Genomic DNA, 17,606 nt, shown 5'->3' on the forward strand with positions numbered 1-17,606 from the left:
AAGGAAGCAGCCCTGAGTCTTAAACACTGGACTACCAGGGAATTCCCTCCCTAGTGGTATTTCTTTTAGGTGAATCATCTAGAGTGCAAGAGAGCAAGTTTATCAGATTAAGTAAGTCTGGAGTGGACATAGTTTCCCATTCCATCCTGATCCTTTTTACTAGATAGGAAAGACTCTAGTTCAACTCCTTAATAAACATAAAGTTAAAGCTACCCAGGTGGAATATGGAATAAACATCTGAAGGAAGACCAGAATTTTCTTTAAAGTAATCTGAAGTCAATTGTAATAGTCATGAACAGATTCATCAGATATTTTGTGCAAACCTAAAATTTGCTGCAATCAACAGGCTTTGGAAAAGCCCTAGGAATTGCTCCATGAAGTTACTCAGCAACTATCCAATCCTGATCTTTTAACGAATTAGCAGCTGGTCTTCCAGTTGCAATTCTAGAGACCTTTCAGGATATTTCCAATTGGGAATTTTCTTTCTTTTTTTTTTAACAAAAACCTTTATTTTTCAGGAATCTGAGTAGTCTTCTGCTTTACATGCCCTGTTTCTTGGGGCTCATTTCCAAGGGCGGACAACCCGAAATAGCCTTAAGTGCACTCTTCTACCCACCACAGCCTTGACTTCCCAAGGTTGCCAGTCCGGATTCTTATTCCTCTTTCTCATCCGCTCCTCCTCCTCTTCCTTCTCCTTTTCCAATTAGCAATTTTCACAGTGCTGGGTGGGCCTGGCCTTTACCAGCAAGCATATGAACTAAGTCAGAGAAACAAGATTGCCAAGTTTAAAAAACTATATTTAATTCCTCAGCAAATCTGTGAAGATCTTCAGTTACTTTGGGAAAATCTTTGACTATGGCTTATAATTCACCTTTAGTCCAGGGAATATAAGAAATTCAGGGTTTAGCCGTTGGGTCCTCAGAAGGCTTAATTTTAAGAGGACAGGTTCTGATAAATTCAGAGGAAAAGGGAGTGGGGAGTGTTTTAAAGAAATAGGACAGTTCAGTGACAGGATTAATATGGGGGAGCTGAGGGTGTAGAGAAGGTGTGGGTAGTACAGAAGGGAAGGTGAAGCCTGATCATAAGGAGCCAAAAGGAGGAGCATGAGGCTTCTGAAGTCACTTTATCTTTCCTTAGTTGCTTGTTTGCTTCAGTTGATCTTAAAATCCTACTTTGTAAAGAGGCAATTTTAGGGTGCTGGTGATATTCGGAGGCTTCAAAATACCAATCAAAATAGGCATTTCATTCAGTTTTGGAAATCTTAGCGCTATAGTAATCCAAATTGGTTTTAAGAAGATTGAGTTTGGGGATTTCAAAAGTTCCCCATAACGACCATTGATATTCTAAATTGTCTTTGGTAAAGTCAGTTCACTTTATTAAAAATGCATGTGAGGAAGGACAAATGAACAGCTATATTCTTTTAAATACAAAAATTCTATTCTATTGCAATTTGACTTCCAGTCTAGGGATATGCTCAGTGGCTTTGTGTATAGGCAAATGCTTTCGCCATGTTTCTGACCACTTTCTGCCTCTCCTTGCCAAGCATTTCAATTCCTTTCCTGAAGTGAAGAGGACAATAGTATCAAGCTAGTAATGATTCAGGGAGCTGGTACTTTGATAAGATTAAAAGGATAATTTCAAAATATCAGAACGTGAAACATATGGTTAAAAAAACATTTTGTGTTGTTGTTCTTAGTCATGATCAATTTTAACATATTGGTGTTACTCATAACCAAAAGATATTTTTATAACAAGTGAGAAATACTTAACTTCATTTATTTGGAATCAATAGAAATAGAATTATTAAAAGAGCTCTTAGATGAATAAAGTAGAATCAAAATACTCAATTAAAATTGTAGGTATCACAGCTAGCAATAAAGGTTGGTCATAGAAATATTGGCACTTAATCTTAATAGCAGGTGAACACATTATCAGCATGTAATATTGTTGCCCTATGCTGTCTAGAACAGTGATCTGATCATATCTGTTTTCACTGGAGTTTAGCTTTAATTAATACATCCACATCAGCTTTGTCTGCTTCTCCAAGACTTTTTTGATGGCTCTCAACCAGGACATTGTCTTCCTTTTTTCGAGGTCTCAGGGAACTACCATTTCTGTAAGGTACAGAAGTTTCAAGGGAAACAAAGTTGTGCACATCCTGTAGCTTTTTCCACAGCCATTCCACTCTTTCCATGGAGCGCAGATGTTTGCCCAGGTTATGCATATACTGTATTTCACTCACAGCTCTCTTCCTGGAGGGAACAGAATCAGAGAGGATCACTCCATTAGTTCCCCTCTTCCAAATCATAAAGCCAACCTTAAAAATCCAATTCCCCTGACCTCACCATGCAGAATAGGCTATAGTACTTACTTAACAGACTTCCCATCTGATCTTGCAAGAAAACAGATGGCAAACATGACAATCATTACCTTAACCATGTCTTTTGCAGACATCATATTAACTAAAAAAGAAAAAGAAAAATGGAGGTATTTAAAAATACTTTTAATATTCCAAACTGTACAATTAAGTTTATAGTAGTTTATATTTATAACCATACAAGTTTGCACAGAATGTGACAGTGACTAATTGGCTTCTTTTTTGTGAGAGACTTTTGGAATCAGTCTCTTTATTTTACAGTTTATATAAGTATATATATTATATATATATACACATAATTACTATATACTATGAAGAAGGAATTCACAGGGCCTGGACTCCATCTTATGCCTGTTCATGCTGATCATGCTCAGCCACCTTTCCAATGGACTCTGAACTCTGTGTTTAGTGCCTATGAAAACAACAACAGAAGGATAAGACCCCCTCAAGACAGGGGAACCTTGAAGATCGTATCTAGATTACTCATCGCCTAAGAGAAAATATACACTAGTCAGCCCTTCCTCCAGGTAGGCCATAAATTTTTCTAGGTCTATCGGAGTGTAACCTTGGGTTTATTGATTATTGGCTGTTTGTTTGAGCACGTAACACGTGAATGATAGGTCATTGGGATTGTATTTTCCTTGGTTTATGTAAGTCTCAAGGAATTTGGAGTGGTGGGTTCAGACACATACACATGGGGTATAAAAGATTTTCACAAATGCTGGTTGAGGTCCTTGGCTAAGAGGAGACTCTGCCCTGGGCCCGCCGGTGTAATAAATTGCACTCCACTATCTGCATTGTCCTTCTGAGTGAGTCTGTTTCCTGGAACGCGTGGCTATAACATTTGGTGCTTTGGCTGGGAAACTCCTCACTTTGAGGAGACAGGTCTCATTTGAGGCCACCCCGAGGCTTTGTGGCTTCAATCTCCTAGAGGGGGGAAGGCGCCTCGCCCCTCTGGAAGAATTCAGCCTTTCAACGCCTGGTTTCTTCGCTTTGGCAGGTAGTGAATGGCAGCAAGGGAACTGAGCGATCAGATGAGGATGAACCCACCCGGCAGGGTGGAAAAGGGGGCCTGATCACCCCTCTGGGAGGGACTAGAAGGGGCATGGGCCCACAGGGGCCTAGAATAGGCAGGCAGCAGCGATTGCTTGGTACATAGATCAATGAGCATGCTACGGTTTAGGAAGGTAATTTGTGAAGGTCATTTAGGAGGTATGTCCACGCCGTCTCAGGGAATATTACTACGAGCAATTGCCAGGGGATTTTTAGGATAGGAAACTCGTCCTTGTACGCTCATATTCTGCCCTTCCCCAGGAGGTGTCCCATCTGCTGTGAAATTCTTGACCCCCTCGGAATTGTTAGGCTAGAAGGAAGGGGATACATAAGTGAGTATGAATTGGCTTTCCCAGAGATGGCCTGGGACATGGTATATTTAACCCATCTGTGTTTTCATCTGCACCTGATCAAGCCCACCAAGGCAGAACGGACTTTATGGGAGGAACAGTTTTGGACCACGTGGTGTTCCGATTTGGCCATGCTGACCGGCAGGTGAAGGCACACCGATCCCCCTTCTCCCTCTGGGATCTGGCAGGTAAGGCTCTTCTCACCCCAAATAGGAAGGAGGCAGAATGGCAATTTAAGTGTCATTGAGTGGAAATATCAGAAGTACAGAGGGTACTGAGAACTTCGTAGACAGAATGAAAAGGAAAATTAGAAGAAGGTTCAAGAAGGTAAGCAAGATTGGAGGAAGTGAATCTAAGGCAACTGTATTGGAGTGCATGATTAAAAATTTTGAGAAGGGATTAGGAGGAGACTATGGGGTGAAGATGAAGCCTAACAGCCTCCACATACTCTGTGAGGTCAAATGGCCCCCTATGGGAGTAGGATGGCCACCAGAGAACACCATGAACTTAAAAATAGTGGAAGCAGTCTATACAGTAGTCACAGGAGGGCCAGGGCACCTGGATCAATATCCATATATTGACTCATGGCTAGGGTTAGCTCAAGACCCTCCTGCTTGGACAAGGTTCTGTATCCAGAAGGGAAAGGGGAAAACATTAATAGCACAAAAATTGACTGATGATAAAAAAGGAAATTCTACAGGATTTGGACGGGACGACCTGACCCCTCCCCCATACTGGATAATGACACTCCTGCCTCCGTGCTCCACCAGGATTGGAGGCGGGCTTAATGCCCAGTCCAGGGTCAGGTGAAGTCCTGCAGCAGCCGCTGCTCCTCTGCCAGCTCTTCCCAAGGTCGTAGAGCTGCCACCTCAGCAGGCTCCAATCCCAGTGACAGAGCCTCTGGCCAGCACTTCCAGGATCTGGCTCCAGCTGAACTGCCCAAGCTATACCCGTCTCTCCCTGTGAGTACTGACAAGAAGGGAAGGGAGACATTGGAATTAAGCAGAGACTGTGCTCTACCAGAGAGCTGGAGGGAATGGAAGAGACCAGACAAGAGATTTGCAATGCTAGCTGCTGCTCTGGGAAAGTCTATCTCGGGCCCTCCGGAAAACCTCCTCTGCCCCAGGGACAGGACAGTCCTTCAGCCGGTCCCAACGGAGGCCCCGGGCCCCATTACAGCCAAACCAGTGTGCCTGGTGCCAAGCTTTTAGCCACTGGAAGAATGAATGCCCTAAGGCAAGAAAGGAAGAAGAAGCTCCCGCAGTTGTGAGGCTTGCTGACTTGGAAATTAAATAGGGCTGCCAGGGCTCAGAGATATCAGGTCCCCGAGAGCCCATGGTAACCTTAAAAGTGGGGGACCAAAACATTGACTTCATGGTGGATACAGGAGCAGAACTGTAGGTAGTAACAAAATTTGTGGCACCACTGTCCAAAAAGACTACCGCTGTAACTGGGGTATGGGGAGAAGACATGATTAAATCGTTTTGCCAGCCCAGAAAATGTCAGATGGGGGGCACCAAGTGATTCACGAATTCCTCTACACTCCTGAGTGCCCAGTACCCCTGCTGGGAAGAGACTTGCTCTCCAAACTGGGAGCACAAGTGACTTTCCCCCTGAGGAGAGGCCCATCTTCTGGATGGACTATGACTTATTTGCTCTCTCTCTCAATACCACCCCAAGATGAGTGGAGGTTGCATGAGCCTCCGATGGAAGAACCAGGTGGGCCGGAAGAGCATGAGAGAGAGCTAACTCAATTATTCCCTGAGGTCTGAGTGAAAGACAAACCCTGCTCCCCACCCAGGCTGGCTAGACATCAAGCCCCAGTGATAACAGAACTCAAACCAGGCACCACCCTGGTTAGAAAGCACCAGTACCTGCTACCGATAGAGGCCTGGACCGGCATACTGCCCCATATCAATAGATTGAAACAAGCGGGCACTCTAGTAGAGTGCCAGTCGGCTAGGAATACAGCGATCCTGCCAGTCAAAAAGGAAGGAGGATAGGACTATAGGCCTGTACAGGATCTCAGGCTAGTCAACCAGGCTACTGTGACTTTACACCCCACTGTTCCAAACCCCTATACCTTTTAGCCTCCTCCTGCCGAGGACTAAAGTTTATACTTGCTAGATCTCAAGGATGCCTTCTGCGTACTCCTCGCCCCAGCGTCACAGCCCATCTTTGCCTTTGAATGGAGGATCCATTCGGGGGCACCAAGCAACAGCTCATCTGGACTCCCCCACAAGGGTTTAAGAACCCCCTAGCCATCTTTGGGGAAGCCTTGGCTTCTGACCTGAACTCATTCCATCCGGAAGACTACGGATGTTGGCTCCTACGTTACGGGGATGACCTGCTGCTGGCCGCCGAGACCAAGGAAAAATGCTGGAAAGGGAAAAAAGCACTGCTCCAGCTGCTGATGGAAGCAGGTTACTGGCTGTTGAAGAAGAAGGCACAGATCTGCAAGGAGGAGGTAAGGTATCTGGGGTTTGTTTTAAAGAAGGACACAAGGGTCCAGACCCTAGTTGGGTCCTGTATACTGATGGCACTAGCCTGATAAAACAAGGACAACGGCTGTCAGGTTAGCCAAAGCGGAAGGGGCCATTAAGACTGAAAAGTGATGGTGGGAATTGCCAAGTGGCAAATTATTGGTACCAGAGGAGCTGGCACACAATCTGGTAAGCCAAACACACCTAGCGACCCACCTAGGCCATGCTGCCTGCTCACAGGTTAATGCTGCCTCTCGGGTATTCAGACAAAAACCCCTGGGTATTTAGCGGAAAGGCACGCTGCCCTTTGAACACCTGGGAGTGGACTTCACTGAAATGAAACCTCACCGACACTACCGTTACCTGCTGATCATGGTATGTACGGTCTCGGGATGGGTAGAAGCTTTTCCTACCTGGACTGAAAGAGAATCAGAAGTAGCCTGGTGCCTGCTTAGGGAAATAGTTCCCAAATTTGGACTTCCTACTAGCATTGGTTCAGACAGTGACCTGGCTTTTGTAGCTGATTTAGTACAACAAGTAAGCAAAACTTTAAACATCAAATGGAAACTGCACACTGCATATAGGCCCAGAGTTCTGAGATGGTGGAATGAACCAACTGGACATTAAAGAGACTCTCCAAGTAGACCACAGAGACTGACTGCTCCTGGGTGGACTTGCTTCCTAGGGCTCTGCTCAGACTCAGGATGACCCCACAGTCCCAAGGCTATTCTCCATACGAAATTGTAGTAGGAGGCCCCCTCCCATAATAAAACAGGTATCAACCAATTTGCCTCAGGTAAGGGGGAATAGGATTTCACAGCAGATGGAACTGGGTAAGGTAATAAATTGGGTAACTAAGTTTGTACAAGAGAGGGTGCCGTTCCCCCTCGGGAACAGATTCATGAGTTTACGCTTGGTGACCAAGTATGGGTCAAAGGTTGGAAACATGATTTACTAGCCCTTTGGTGAAAGTGCCCTTATGTTATTCTAACTACCCCTAGTGCAGTTAAAGTTGCAGGTATTGTCCCTTGGATCAATCATATGAGGGTGAAGAGAACATACCACGCAGACCCAAAAAACACTGAATGGACTGCACAGAGGGACCCCGCTGACCCTCGAGAGACTAAGACCATCCTTAAGAAGAAGGAAAAGAAGATCCTGGAGGAGCCCCTTCAGGATGCAGCCACACAACCAACTCCTGCTGCTTGGCCTCACCAACGTGATTTTGAATTTAACTTCCGTTTCAACTCAGGACAATGCTTTCATCTCATGGGCACATTCCCACGCAGACTTCCACACTCCCAGCTGCTGGGTGTGTAGGGCTGTGCCTCTGTCAGTGACGGATGGACTTCCTTGGTGGGTGTCACCGCTCTGCCAAGGAGATTTTAAGCCACTCTGCTCTTTCTTGGATGACAAAAAGAGACCTTCCTCTCTTTTGTCAATAACCTCTCCTTGCTCTTTTGATGTAAGACCTACACTCAATAGACTCAGGTCATGGGGTTACGTTTGATATAAATGCCAGTGTAACAAAAGCCTAACCTACTTGTAAATCTACCCCGGTAGCCCTGGTAAATCTACCTTATTTACATGCAAGATGGACAAGATCCATGTTTCAATGATATGAGTATATTGCTGCCTTATTCGTATCCTCTATAGGGACAACAGATATCAATGATTAAAGCAGAGGCCTTGACTAACTTCACACAACAGGCCCTCCTAGATAGAACAAAAGCCATCCAAGCCTTAAATGAAGAGCAAATCCAAATGAGAAAAGCAGTGATTCATAATAGCATGGCTTTGGACATACTCACAGCTGCTCAAGGAGGGACCTGTGCCATAATTAAGGTTGAATGTTGTGTATACATTCCTGACTTATCTGGCAATGTATTGGCTGCTTTAGATGACATGAAAAACCAGGAAAAAGCAACGTCAAATGAAAACATTCCTTTCTGGACTTCGGTTCTATCTTGGGTGAAGGGTGGAAAACTGTATTTACCACTGTTATAGTTGTCTTGATAGTTCTGCTTTGTGGACCCTGAATTTTACAATGTGTTATGAACTTAGTAACCCGAAGGTTGATGTCATTCTCCCAAATTGACGGTCGGAGAGCCAGGGTGCAATATATCCCTATGAATGTGCTCATAATGTGAGTTAAGAGCATCAAGACGGGGGAATGAAGAAGGAATTCATAGGGCCTGGACTCCATCTTAGGCCTGTTCATGCTGATCATGCTCAGCCACCTTTCCAATGGGCTCTGAACTCTGTGTTTAGTGCCTATGAAAACAACAACAGAAGGATAAGACCCCCTCCAGACAGGGGAACCTTGAAGATCGTATCTAGGTTACTCATCGCCTAAAAGAAAACATACACTAATCACCCTTCCTCCAGACAGGCCATAAATTTTTCTGTGTCTATCAGAGTGTAACCTCAGATTTATTGATTATTGGCTAATTGTTTGACTGTTTGAGCACATGAGCACATAGCACGTGAATGATGGGTTATTGGGATTGTATTTTCCTTGGTTTATGAAAGTCTCAAGGAATTTGGAGTGGTGGATTCAGACATGTACACATGGGGTATAACAGATTTTCACAAATGCTGGTCGGGGTCCTTGGCTAAAAGGAGACTCTGCCTTGGGCCCGCCGGTGTAATAAACTGCACTCCACTATCTGCATTGTCCTTCTGAGTGAGTTTGTTTCCTGGAACGTGTGGCTACAACAATTATATATATACACATAATTAGTAGATAGTAAGTATAACCCAATTGGCTTAGAAATGAGACAGATGAGTTTTACTTTCTTAGGTATCTTTTTGAGAGTTCTTGTGCAAGTTATATGAATTTTAAGCTACGTGAAGAATCAAAAAGTTCACTGTTTAGAATTTCCTCCCACATTTTGTGTTAATTATGACTAAATGCTTCTAATTTGCTTGAAAATGGCTACTTCTCTTAATTAGGTAAATTGTCAACAGCGTCTGTTTACTTAGCAAATTTCTTTTTCATGAGTAAACTTCCTTTCAATGTCATGATAACTATAAATGCCAAATTAATAGGTTCTCATTTAGAGATTTTTACTAACTTAACACAGAGTTCTCTCTAGCATTAAAAAGAATGTGTCAAAGCATTTAAGCATCATCTAGTTAATTACTTGTTATACAAATTTAGAGCTTTGATTCCATATAAAATGCTTGTCTCTATCTTTTCAGCTCATTTTATTAACAATTTTGTTTGAGTATAATGTTTAGAATTTTGCTCTTTTGCTTTTCAGCTTTTTATCGCAAAATAGAAAAGTCTTACCTTAGTCTGCATTTCAACAACTGCAAAAGCTTTCATGATAGAAGTACCTTTTCTTAATACTTCTTGTTCTCCATTTTAACATACACATAGGGTGGCTGTGGGAAACTCCATCATTTAGAAGTAGCATAAGGGCCATTATAACCTACTATATTTGTTTTCACTGTGCAATATAAGCTATTGGAGGAGCACCAAATGGATATTCTTCATTTTTGGTTTATATGAGAAAAAAATCACTGTAGCCAGAGGACAGGAGTTTGTCCCAGCTCTGTCACCTACACCTAGTGCCTCTGCCTTTCTTTCCTATTCTTAATTGAGAGGTGAGCTTCTTACAAGAAGGTCATTAGAAACGTGTAAAACATCCTTAAAATTCATGTATAGTTTTCAGATAGAAAACGAGAAAAAGTTTTATGTAAAGGGACCAAATATTCAGTAGTAAAACAGTTTCTCCAACTACAGTACACAGATTGAGCTCTCTGTGAGGATATTATGTGGGAAAAATGGAATTTTAACTCAGAGACATAAATTTACATTGATTATTTAAATCAGGATTATTCATTTCTCACTAGGCTGCTTTATTTCAAAATTTTAACAAGATATCATTAAAGCACATCATGCCAAATTTTAATTATTTCCGTGTAATTGCAGATGAGTTAAAAAAAAATAGCAAGGTCTCTCAAAATACTTTAATCACAAAAGCAAGTGTTTCAACAATATTTTAGTAGCATAAATTTATTTTTTATTGTGGCATTTTAATATTAAATATAATTCAAACCCTCCCTTAACATTTTACCTTTAACAAACAGCATGATATTAGTAGGAAATGGTACACATTAAATGACTACTTGATTGTAAGAAAATAACTCATGGAAACTTAAAAGAGAAAATAAAAATTACTTACCACCTGTCTTAGGACACGATCTTCTTTCAAACGTATTAGCAGCTGATGCTTTCTCAAAGTTGAGTAAACCTGAGAAAGCTGATAAATTGAGCTGTAGACCCTTCAATGTGACTTTTATATATATAAGCCTTCCACACACTGAGAAGCTTTTTTATTGTTACAGATGACGTCACTCCCAATTCTCTGAATTTTAACTATAGGATCAGAGAGCAGCACATACACTCCCATGGGGCGGTGCTCATTCTTCTTAAATTTTAGATAACTGGATATTAAAAGCAAAACAGCGTGGGCTGGGAAAAGTGTTTATGCAAAGATTTCTAACAAATAGTAAATTGTAATTCTGATTGGATTAATGACTCTATATTCCAAAAATATATTCCTTTAGTAATTCTAAAAGAAATCAACCTTGAATATTCATTGGAAGGACTGATACTGATGCTGAATCTCCAATACTTTTGCTGCCTGATTCGAAGAGCCAATTCATTGGAAAGGACCCTGATGCTGAGAAAGATAGCAAAAGGAGAGGGAAGTGGCAGAGAATAAGATGGTTAGATAGCATCACAGACTCAATGGACATGAATCTGAAGAAACTCTGGGAGGCAGTGAAAGACGGGGGAGCCTAGTGTGCTGCAGTCCATGGGGTTGTAAAGAGTTGGACATGAATTAGCAACTGAGCAACAGCAACAAAATTTTTTTAAAAAGTCAGATTTCAAAAATTTATGGTTAAGTCATCATCTTATTGCAGGCTTCCCTCGTAGCTCAGTTGGTAAAGAATCTGCCTGCAATGCAGGAGACCTGGGTTTGATTCCTGGGTCGGGGAGATCCCCAGAGAAGGAAATGGCAACCCACTCCAGTATTCTTGCCTGGAGAATCCCATGAACAGAGGAGCCTGGCAAGCTACAGTCCATGGGGTCACAAGAGTTGGACACAACTTAGCAACTAAACCACCACCACGTCATTTTATTGTATTTGAAAGTGAAATTGAAAATAAGTATATTTCTTACAGCCATAACATTGGCACAATTATTATGAGGATATAATGAATCATATTACATTATGCTTACTTTACAAGCCATATTGGACCAGTCTGTATCATTCCTGATCTTGTTTCAAAAAAATATGTATAGTGCTTTTCTTAAAGGAAGTGTTAAAAATATTTTGAGAATATGCTCTCAGTACATAATTTTAAAGGCTTCAAAAGTAAAACTATTTTAAAATTCATTTACCTTATATTTTTATCCCTTTTAATTTTAGTTTTCAATAAAAACACTTGAAAAGCAGTAACTGTATCCCAGACCCACTGCAGTGTTCTTGCTTGGGAAATCCAGTGGACAGAGGAGCCTGGCAGGATACAGTCCGTGGAGTGGCAAACAATCGGACATGACTGTGCAAATAAGCAACAATAACGATATGCAAGACCTTCCATATATTATCCAACTAAGTCTTCATACCAATCCTTTAAAGTAAATACTGTTATTAGCTCCATTTTAACTTGAGGAAACTACTGGGGTTGGAGAGTGGAGAAGATAGAATTCAACAGTCTTTATGACTCCAGAGCTATTTTGATTCTTATTACCTCAGTTTCCCCTTAGAAATGTAGCCCAAATTGAGAAAGTAGCACTGACGTATACATACTGCCGTGTAGAATAGCCAGCTAGGGGGAAGCTGCTATGTGGCCCAGGGAGTGCAGCTCAGCTCTGGGATAATCTAGAGGGGTGGGATGGAGCGGGTGGCTCAGGATGGAGGAGATATATGTATACTTATAGCTGATTCACATTGTTGTACAGCAGAAACTAACACAACATTGTAAAGCAATTATCCTCCAATTAAAAATAAAACATAAAAAAAGTATATAGCCCTTCTTTGAACCCCAGTCTTCTTCACTCTAATTTGCCCAACCCTTTGCAGCCTCTTTGCACAGGAACTGGGTCTTGTTTCTCATGTTTCCCACCCGTTGCTGGAGGACCTGCTCTAAAAACCTATGGAGGCCACCCGTCTAATTTCAAATACTGCTACAGCCTGGTTCCCATCTATTGACCAAAACCCCTTGAATCCCCTTGGTATGTCTAAGGTTCATTTAGGCAGCTTGCCTCCCAACAAAAGGCCCAGAATTGGATCAGTTCTCTTAGCTGTGCACCTACTTCATTTATCCTCTTTCCTGCTGACTCTTGCCAAGGTTTGACTCTACATCAAGGAAGAGCCAATCCAAATTTAAAATACCAGTACAAAGTCTACAGTGAAAGGTACATGTTAGTGCTGCTCTGAGAAATCCTCTACACTGGTCAAATCTCACTTGAAGTTGCTCCAGGCTTCATTTCAGAAGTGTTAGAGACTTACTGTGACATGTCTGCAGAATATGAACCAGGCTGGTGAAAATGTTGATAAACATGACATCTCAGAAGGAATTGAATAAAACTGGGAAAGACTTGGAATGATGATATAGCTGTTTTTAATTCTTCATAGGGTTTCCATAAGGAAGAAGGGATATTTTCTGTGGTTTAAGAAGGAAGGATTGAGTCCAATGGCTAAAGACTACAGGAAGGCAAATTTGAGCTCAACGTGGATGTTATGATTGTTAAAATAAAGAATCAATACCTTCCTAATAGTGAGTTCCCAATCACTGAAAGTATTCAAATAGAAGCTCAGTAAGCATTTATCAAAGATACCATAGAGATTCATACAGAGCAGAAAGTTGAACTAGATAACCAAGAGGTCCTTTTTGACTGACAAAAAAAACCCTATTGTTTTGGTCCTTTAAAAGTCTTCTGATGTAAAGTCTAAACCTGATGTTTGTGTATCATTTTTTATTATACTCTGTTGAGAAGAAGAAGAATTGGGAAAACAAATGATTTCATCAGCACATTTATTTCATTATTATTATAAAGCCACGTTTAACATTGTAATTTGGAGATTTTTTTCTGCTCTTTTGGGTGAGTTTGATATAATTGACAACCTTTCAGGAATATTGAAAACAGTGTTTTCACTGTCTTCCTCTTATTACAATTGTTTAAGAATAAATTGCCATATTGAAGACAATCACATTATTAAACTAGTTTTACAGGAAAATAAAGAAAACAGACAAGGTTTACTCATTCAAAAAATGCATTGCTAGATATCTGCCATAGACTGTGTTAGTCATTGCATTATTGAGACACAATCCCTGCCCTGAAATTTGACACATAAATTAGAATATAATATAATAGGTGTTATAGTAGTCACATTAACAGAGGCTTATAAAAAGCACAGAGGAAGAAGTGACTAATTTCCTGGTGCTGTTGGAAGCTGTTTTACTGAAAAGCTAAAGTATTCTCAAGGAGGAATATGAGTTTTCCATCACAGAAAGTTAGAAAAGAAAAAAGGAATAGCATGTGCAAAGGCATGGAGGCCATGAGGACTGAATATGTGCTAATGGCAGGAGACAGGACATGGTAATGACCCTGAAATAGTAAGTGTGGTGCAAATTGTGGAAGGCTTCTGTGTGATGTGCCTAAGGGGGTTATTTTGTAGTCCTTTCTAAACTCATGTGTCCAGCTCTTTGCCACCCAAGGACTATACAGGCTCGTCTGTCCATGGGATTTCCCAAGCAAGAATACTGGAGTGGCTCTGGCATACAATTACTACATGTAAAGTATAACTTTGACCTTCCCACAAAGAAGAGATATAGCTACCACGATATGGTTCATAGTTTATCTGAACCATCAACCTTTGGGACTGCAGACATTAGAAGGAAACCATTTAGAAATAAGAGGGCTAAGGGCTATGTGGGCACAAGAAGCTGATGTCACAGTGACAGGGAAAAGCTGAGCATAGCTTTTTCCTTTGAAAAGCTCAGCCTTTCTTAATGCTCTCAAATTCTCTGAAGCCTGGGTCAGATAACCTACTGTATTCCTCATATTTGGGAAGGACAAAGGATCATGTGTTATCTTGCATTGTGAGAGGTTTAATCTAAGACTGATACTTTTTCCTTCTGTTTGTTCAGTAGGAATTACTATGGGGGAACTTAACATCAAGAAGAAATTTCCAGGGCTAGAAAATACTCTAGGTCTCCTAATTCCATGTTTTGACAGATCAGATGATGACTGTCTTAACAGTTCACCTACTCTTTTGCTTCAGGCTCTCCTGTGGGATATTGAGCCACTGAGCTCTTGATCTTTCAGAAACAACTTTCTTCCCTCCTACTCACCAACCCCCAGACTTTCAAAAATGTGTTAAAGGACAGCATATAGCAACTGTTGGATTTTCCATGTGTTTTTTGGTAATAGTTTTTCATTTTTCTTTTTCCATAACCTTGTATTGATGGATATTGTGAGTGTGGTTCTCTGATAGGCAGTATTTAATAAGCCATTGATCCCTTTATATGTATGGGCTGTTATAAACCCTGGGATCCATTATACCTGAGTAGCCATTCAAAAATAAAAAGTACAGCTACCTTCACAAATGTTATAAAATACTGTTGTTGCTTTTTGTTCATTCTATTCGTGAGTGTGCATCCCTGCAAGTGTTTACAGCCTTTGCCATGTTTATTTGGAATGCAGGAGTGTTAAGATGATATGCCCTGTTTTCATAGTCAGAAAGAGGCATCTCTACAGGTGGGGGCTGAGGGTAAATAAATACTAAGATTCTGGATGCCAGGGATGAGACAGCTTTTCTAAATACAACGAGGAATGTCTCTGTCTTGTCACAGTGTAAACCAGGGTGTCACTTGAGGAAGTCTTTGAATCTTTATTGATTGAAAAGATTTCTAGTTGTGCAGATACCTCTGTAATGTTTTTGTGAAAGATTAGAACAAGTCCTTGAGTGTTCCTCATTCCAAAGCCCCCTGAGATTTAATTTATTTCTAATCTCTGTTTCTTAAAGAAATGGATGTAGGGGGAATGTAGGCTCAATTGAGAGCTTTTATTTAGGAACCATAAGGAAGTTGGATAACCATAACAATTTAATGGAGAAGTAATGTCTCACATTTTTAACGACTCTCTTCAGTGAGCTGACAAGACCACTGATGTCACTGCTAATTCTAAATATTCTTTTTGTATTATCTCATAAATTTACTCACACTTTTCAGATCAAGGGTTCTTATTTGGAGTATAGACAATATGTTTTCCTCAGTAAGTGTGTATTTTCCCTTGAAATAGATTCTTAGTTTCACTCCACTTTCCCTTTACTCTTGGTAGAATATCATACACAATTTACGATATCAGGGGAAAAAAATACAGTGTCTTTCACATCCCTTCCCAATAGTCAACTGGAGCCAATAGGCTGTCTACCTTGATTCCTTCTTTATGTTTTACAATAGTGTGCGGGAAATATAGCAGGACAGTGAGTATTGATTTCCTATTAGTGAAGCTTTAAGTTGAAGAATCTGGGTGCTCAGAGTCTGAGTTAGGAATGCCAACATGTCAATCTAAATTACCATTTCAATCCAACATAATAAAGATTTGTTGAGCACCTAAAATCAACTAGTTAAGCAACAGTAGCAATTTCCCTGATCACAATCTTCTCCCTGAACTTTGTTTTCTCATGATATTTTTAAAGTTGGAGCTTCTTAACTTTCTCAGATCTCAAATTCCACATCTCAAAGTAGAACACTGCCTTCCCTTTCAGAGATGAGCTATCTTATGTGAAAGTATTTTACATGTAACTGGCATTCAAAAAATGCATATTGAATCTCAATCTGGAAGGAAAGTGTCCCTTGCCCATTCTCTCACATAGATCCATCCTCATTTTGGGAGTCCCCAGTAGTAAACATGGACAGTGTTGAGTTCCTGAAGTCAATCTTCTCTCTTCCACCAAGATCCACTAGCCCAGCCCCCTGAAGTGCAGAGAATTCTGAGGCAGTAGATGGTTGTGGTGTTCATAAATTTCATTTTAAATTTGCGAATTGCACAAGGAATTGTAAATTTTAAACTAAAAACTAAGCATATCTTCATTTTGTTGGTAACAAAATGTACAACAAAATGTTGAAGAGTGGATTCCAACACAAGTTAAACTGACAGGCAGCCCTAGAAGCTATGATCTTCTCATATCCATCCATCTAGCAACACTATGCAGTGAAAACACTCAGGACTTGAAGATGGAAGATGAGGGCAAAGGTCTGGCACTTATTAATTGTAAAACCCAGGATAAGTCATGTTATTGTGAGGATCACATAGAATAATGAATGCATTTTGTCAACTGCTTACCTGGTATTGATTAAAATCACAACTATTAATAACAATAATTATTTTTATAAATCCTTTTAAGGTCGTGTAATTCCAGTTCGCAGCTTTGGTGTCCCCTTTCAAGCTGATTGCCTGACATTTCAAACATCACAGAGCTTATCTAAAGGCTACCTGGAATGCTATTGACTTCATCGTTCAACAATGAAGAGAATCTTCAGCATGGTTTAACTCAACAAACTGTCCAGAAGAATAATCTAATGGGTACAAAGAGAGACATGAAAATGAGATTTTATATTTCCCTGCCAAGGACATTCTTCAGATGTCCAGGGCACCAGTAAATTATGAAAAAGTCACTGTGAAACAATTCCAAATATATTCGTGTGGCTGGTTATTTTATAAAATCAATTATAAGGAAGGAAAAAGCACTAAATTTGGAGTCAGAAGACTTGAATTCAGATCCTGACATCAGTAGGATCACTAGATTCAAAAATAAAAACACAGGAACACCACTTAACAATAATGTATGCTATACTTAAAGTTTTATTAAGAGGCTAAATCTCCTGTTAAATGGTTTATCTACAATTAAAACAAAAAAATTAGGGAAGTCCCTGGCAGTTCAGTGGTTAAGAGTCTGAACTTTCACTGCCAAGGGCCCAGGTTCAGTCCTTGATTGGGGAACAAAGATCCCACAAGCTGCGTGGCATGGCCCAAAATTTAACAACAACAACAACACAGGAATTTAAAAATCCACAGGACAACCAGTTAAATTTGAATTATTTCTAAGTACCTATGCAAATACATACTGAAATTTAAAAGGATATTGCATGGGCCATGTGTGTAGTAAAAATTATTTGCGTTTATCTGAAATAAATATCCGAGTTCCATACCTCCTTCTTTAATTATATTTCCCTTATGATTTGGCTTTTCTTAATAGTTTCTATTTTGTAGAATTTGCTTGTACGATTTCTTGCAGTTACAGTCTATGTTCCAGC

At 40.6% G+C, this 17,606-nt stretch overlaps 1 protein-coding gene across 2 annotated transcripts; it reads right to left on the reverse strand.

Annotated features, from left to right (window-relative positions):
* PTH (parathyroid hormone) lies at nt 1,761-10,684 on the reverse strand. 2 transcript variants are annotated; one of them, XM_005689597.1, is made up of 3 exons: nt 10,457-10,572; nt 2,372-2,462; nt 1,761-2,252 (listed from the first exon to the last, which is right to left on the reverse strand). In XM_005689597.1, exons 2-3 carry the CDS (start codon nt 2,455-2,457, stop codon nt 1,991-1,993), a joined length of 348 nt encoding a protein of 115 aa, XP_005689654.1. In that variant the 5' UTR covers nt 2,458-2,462; nt 10,457-10,572; the 3' UTR covers nt 1,761-1,990. The 2 variants fall into 2 exon arrangements, with proteins under 2 accessions (XP_005689654.1, XP_017914475.1); XM_018058986.1 differs by lacking the exon at nt 10,457-10,572 and adding an exon at nt 10,594-10,684 and having other exon boundaries at nt 1,971-2,252.

This window comes from Capra hircus, chromosome 15, assembly GCF_001704415.2.
Source record: "Capra hircus breed San Clemente chromosome 15, ASM170441v1, whole genome shotgun sequence".
Lineage (NCBI taxonomy): Eukaryota > Metazoa > Chordata > Mammalia > Artiodactyla > Bovidae > Capra > Capra hircus.

Excerpts from the sequence above, each read along its gene's own strand:
- PTH (XM_018058986.1), bottom strand. The coding sequence starts at position 10,684 with ATGGGAGTGTATGTGCTGCTCTCTGATCCTATAGTTAAAATTCAGAGA. Across the intron at positions 2,463-10,593 it reads CAATAAAAAAGCTTCTCAGT|TTAATATGATGTCTGCAAAA; the intron begins GTGTGGAAGGCT and ends TTTCTTTTTTAG. Across the intron at positions 2,253-2,371 it reads TCAGATGGGAAGTCTGTTAA|GAAGAGAGCTGTGAGTGAAA; the intron begins GTAAGTACTATA and ends TGTTCCCTCCAG.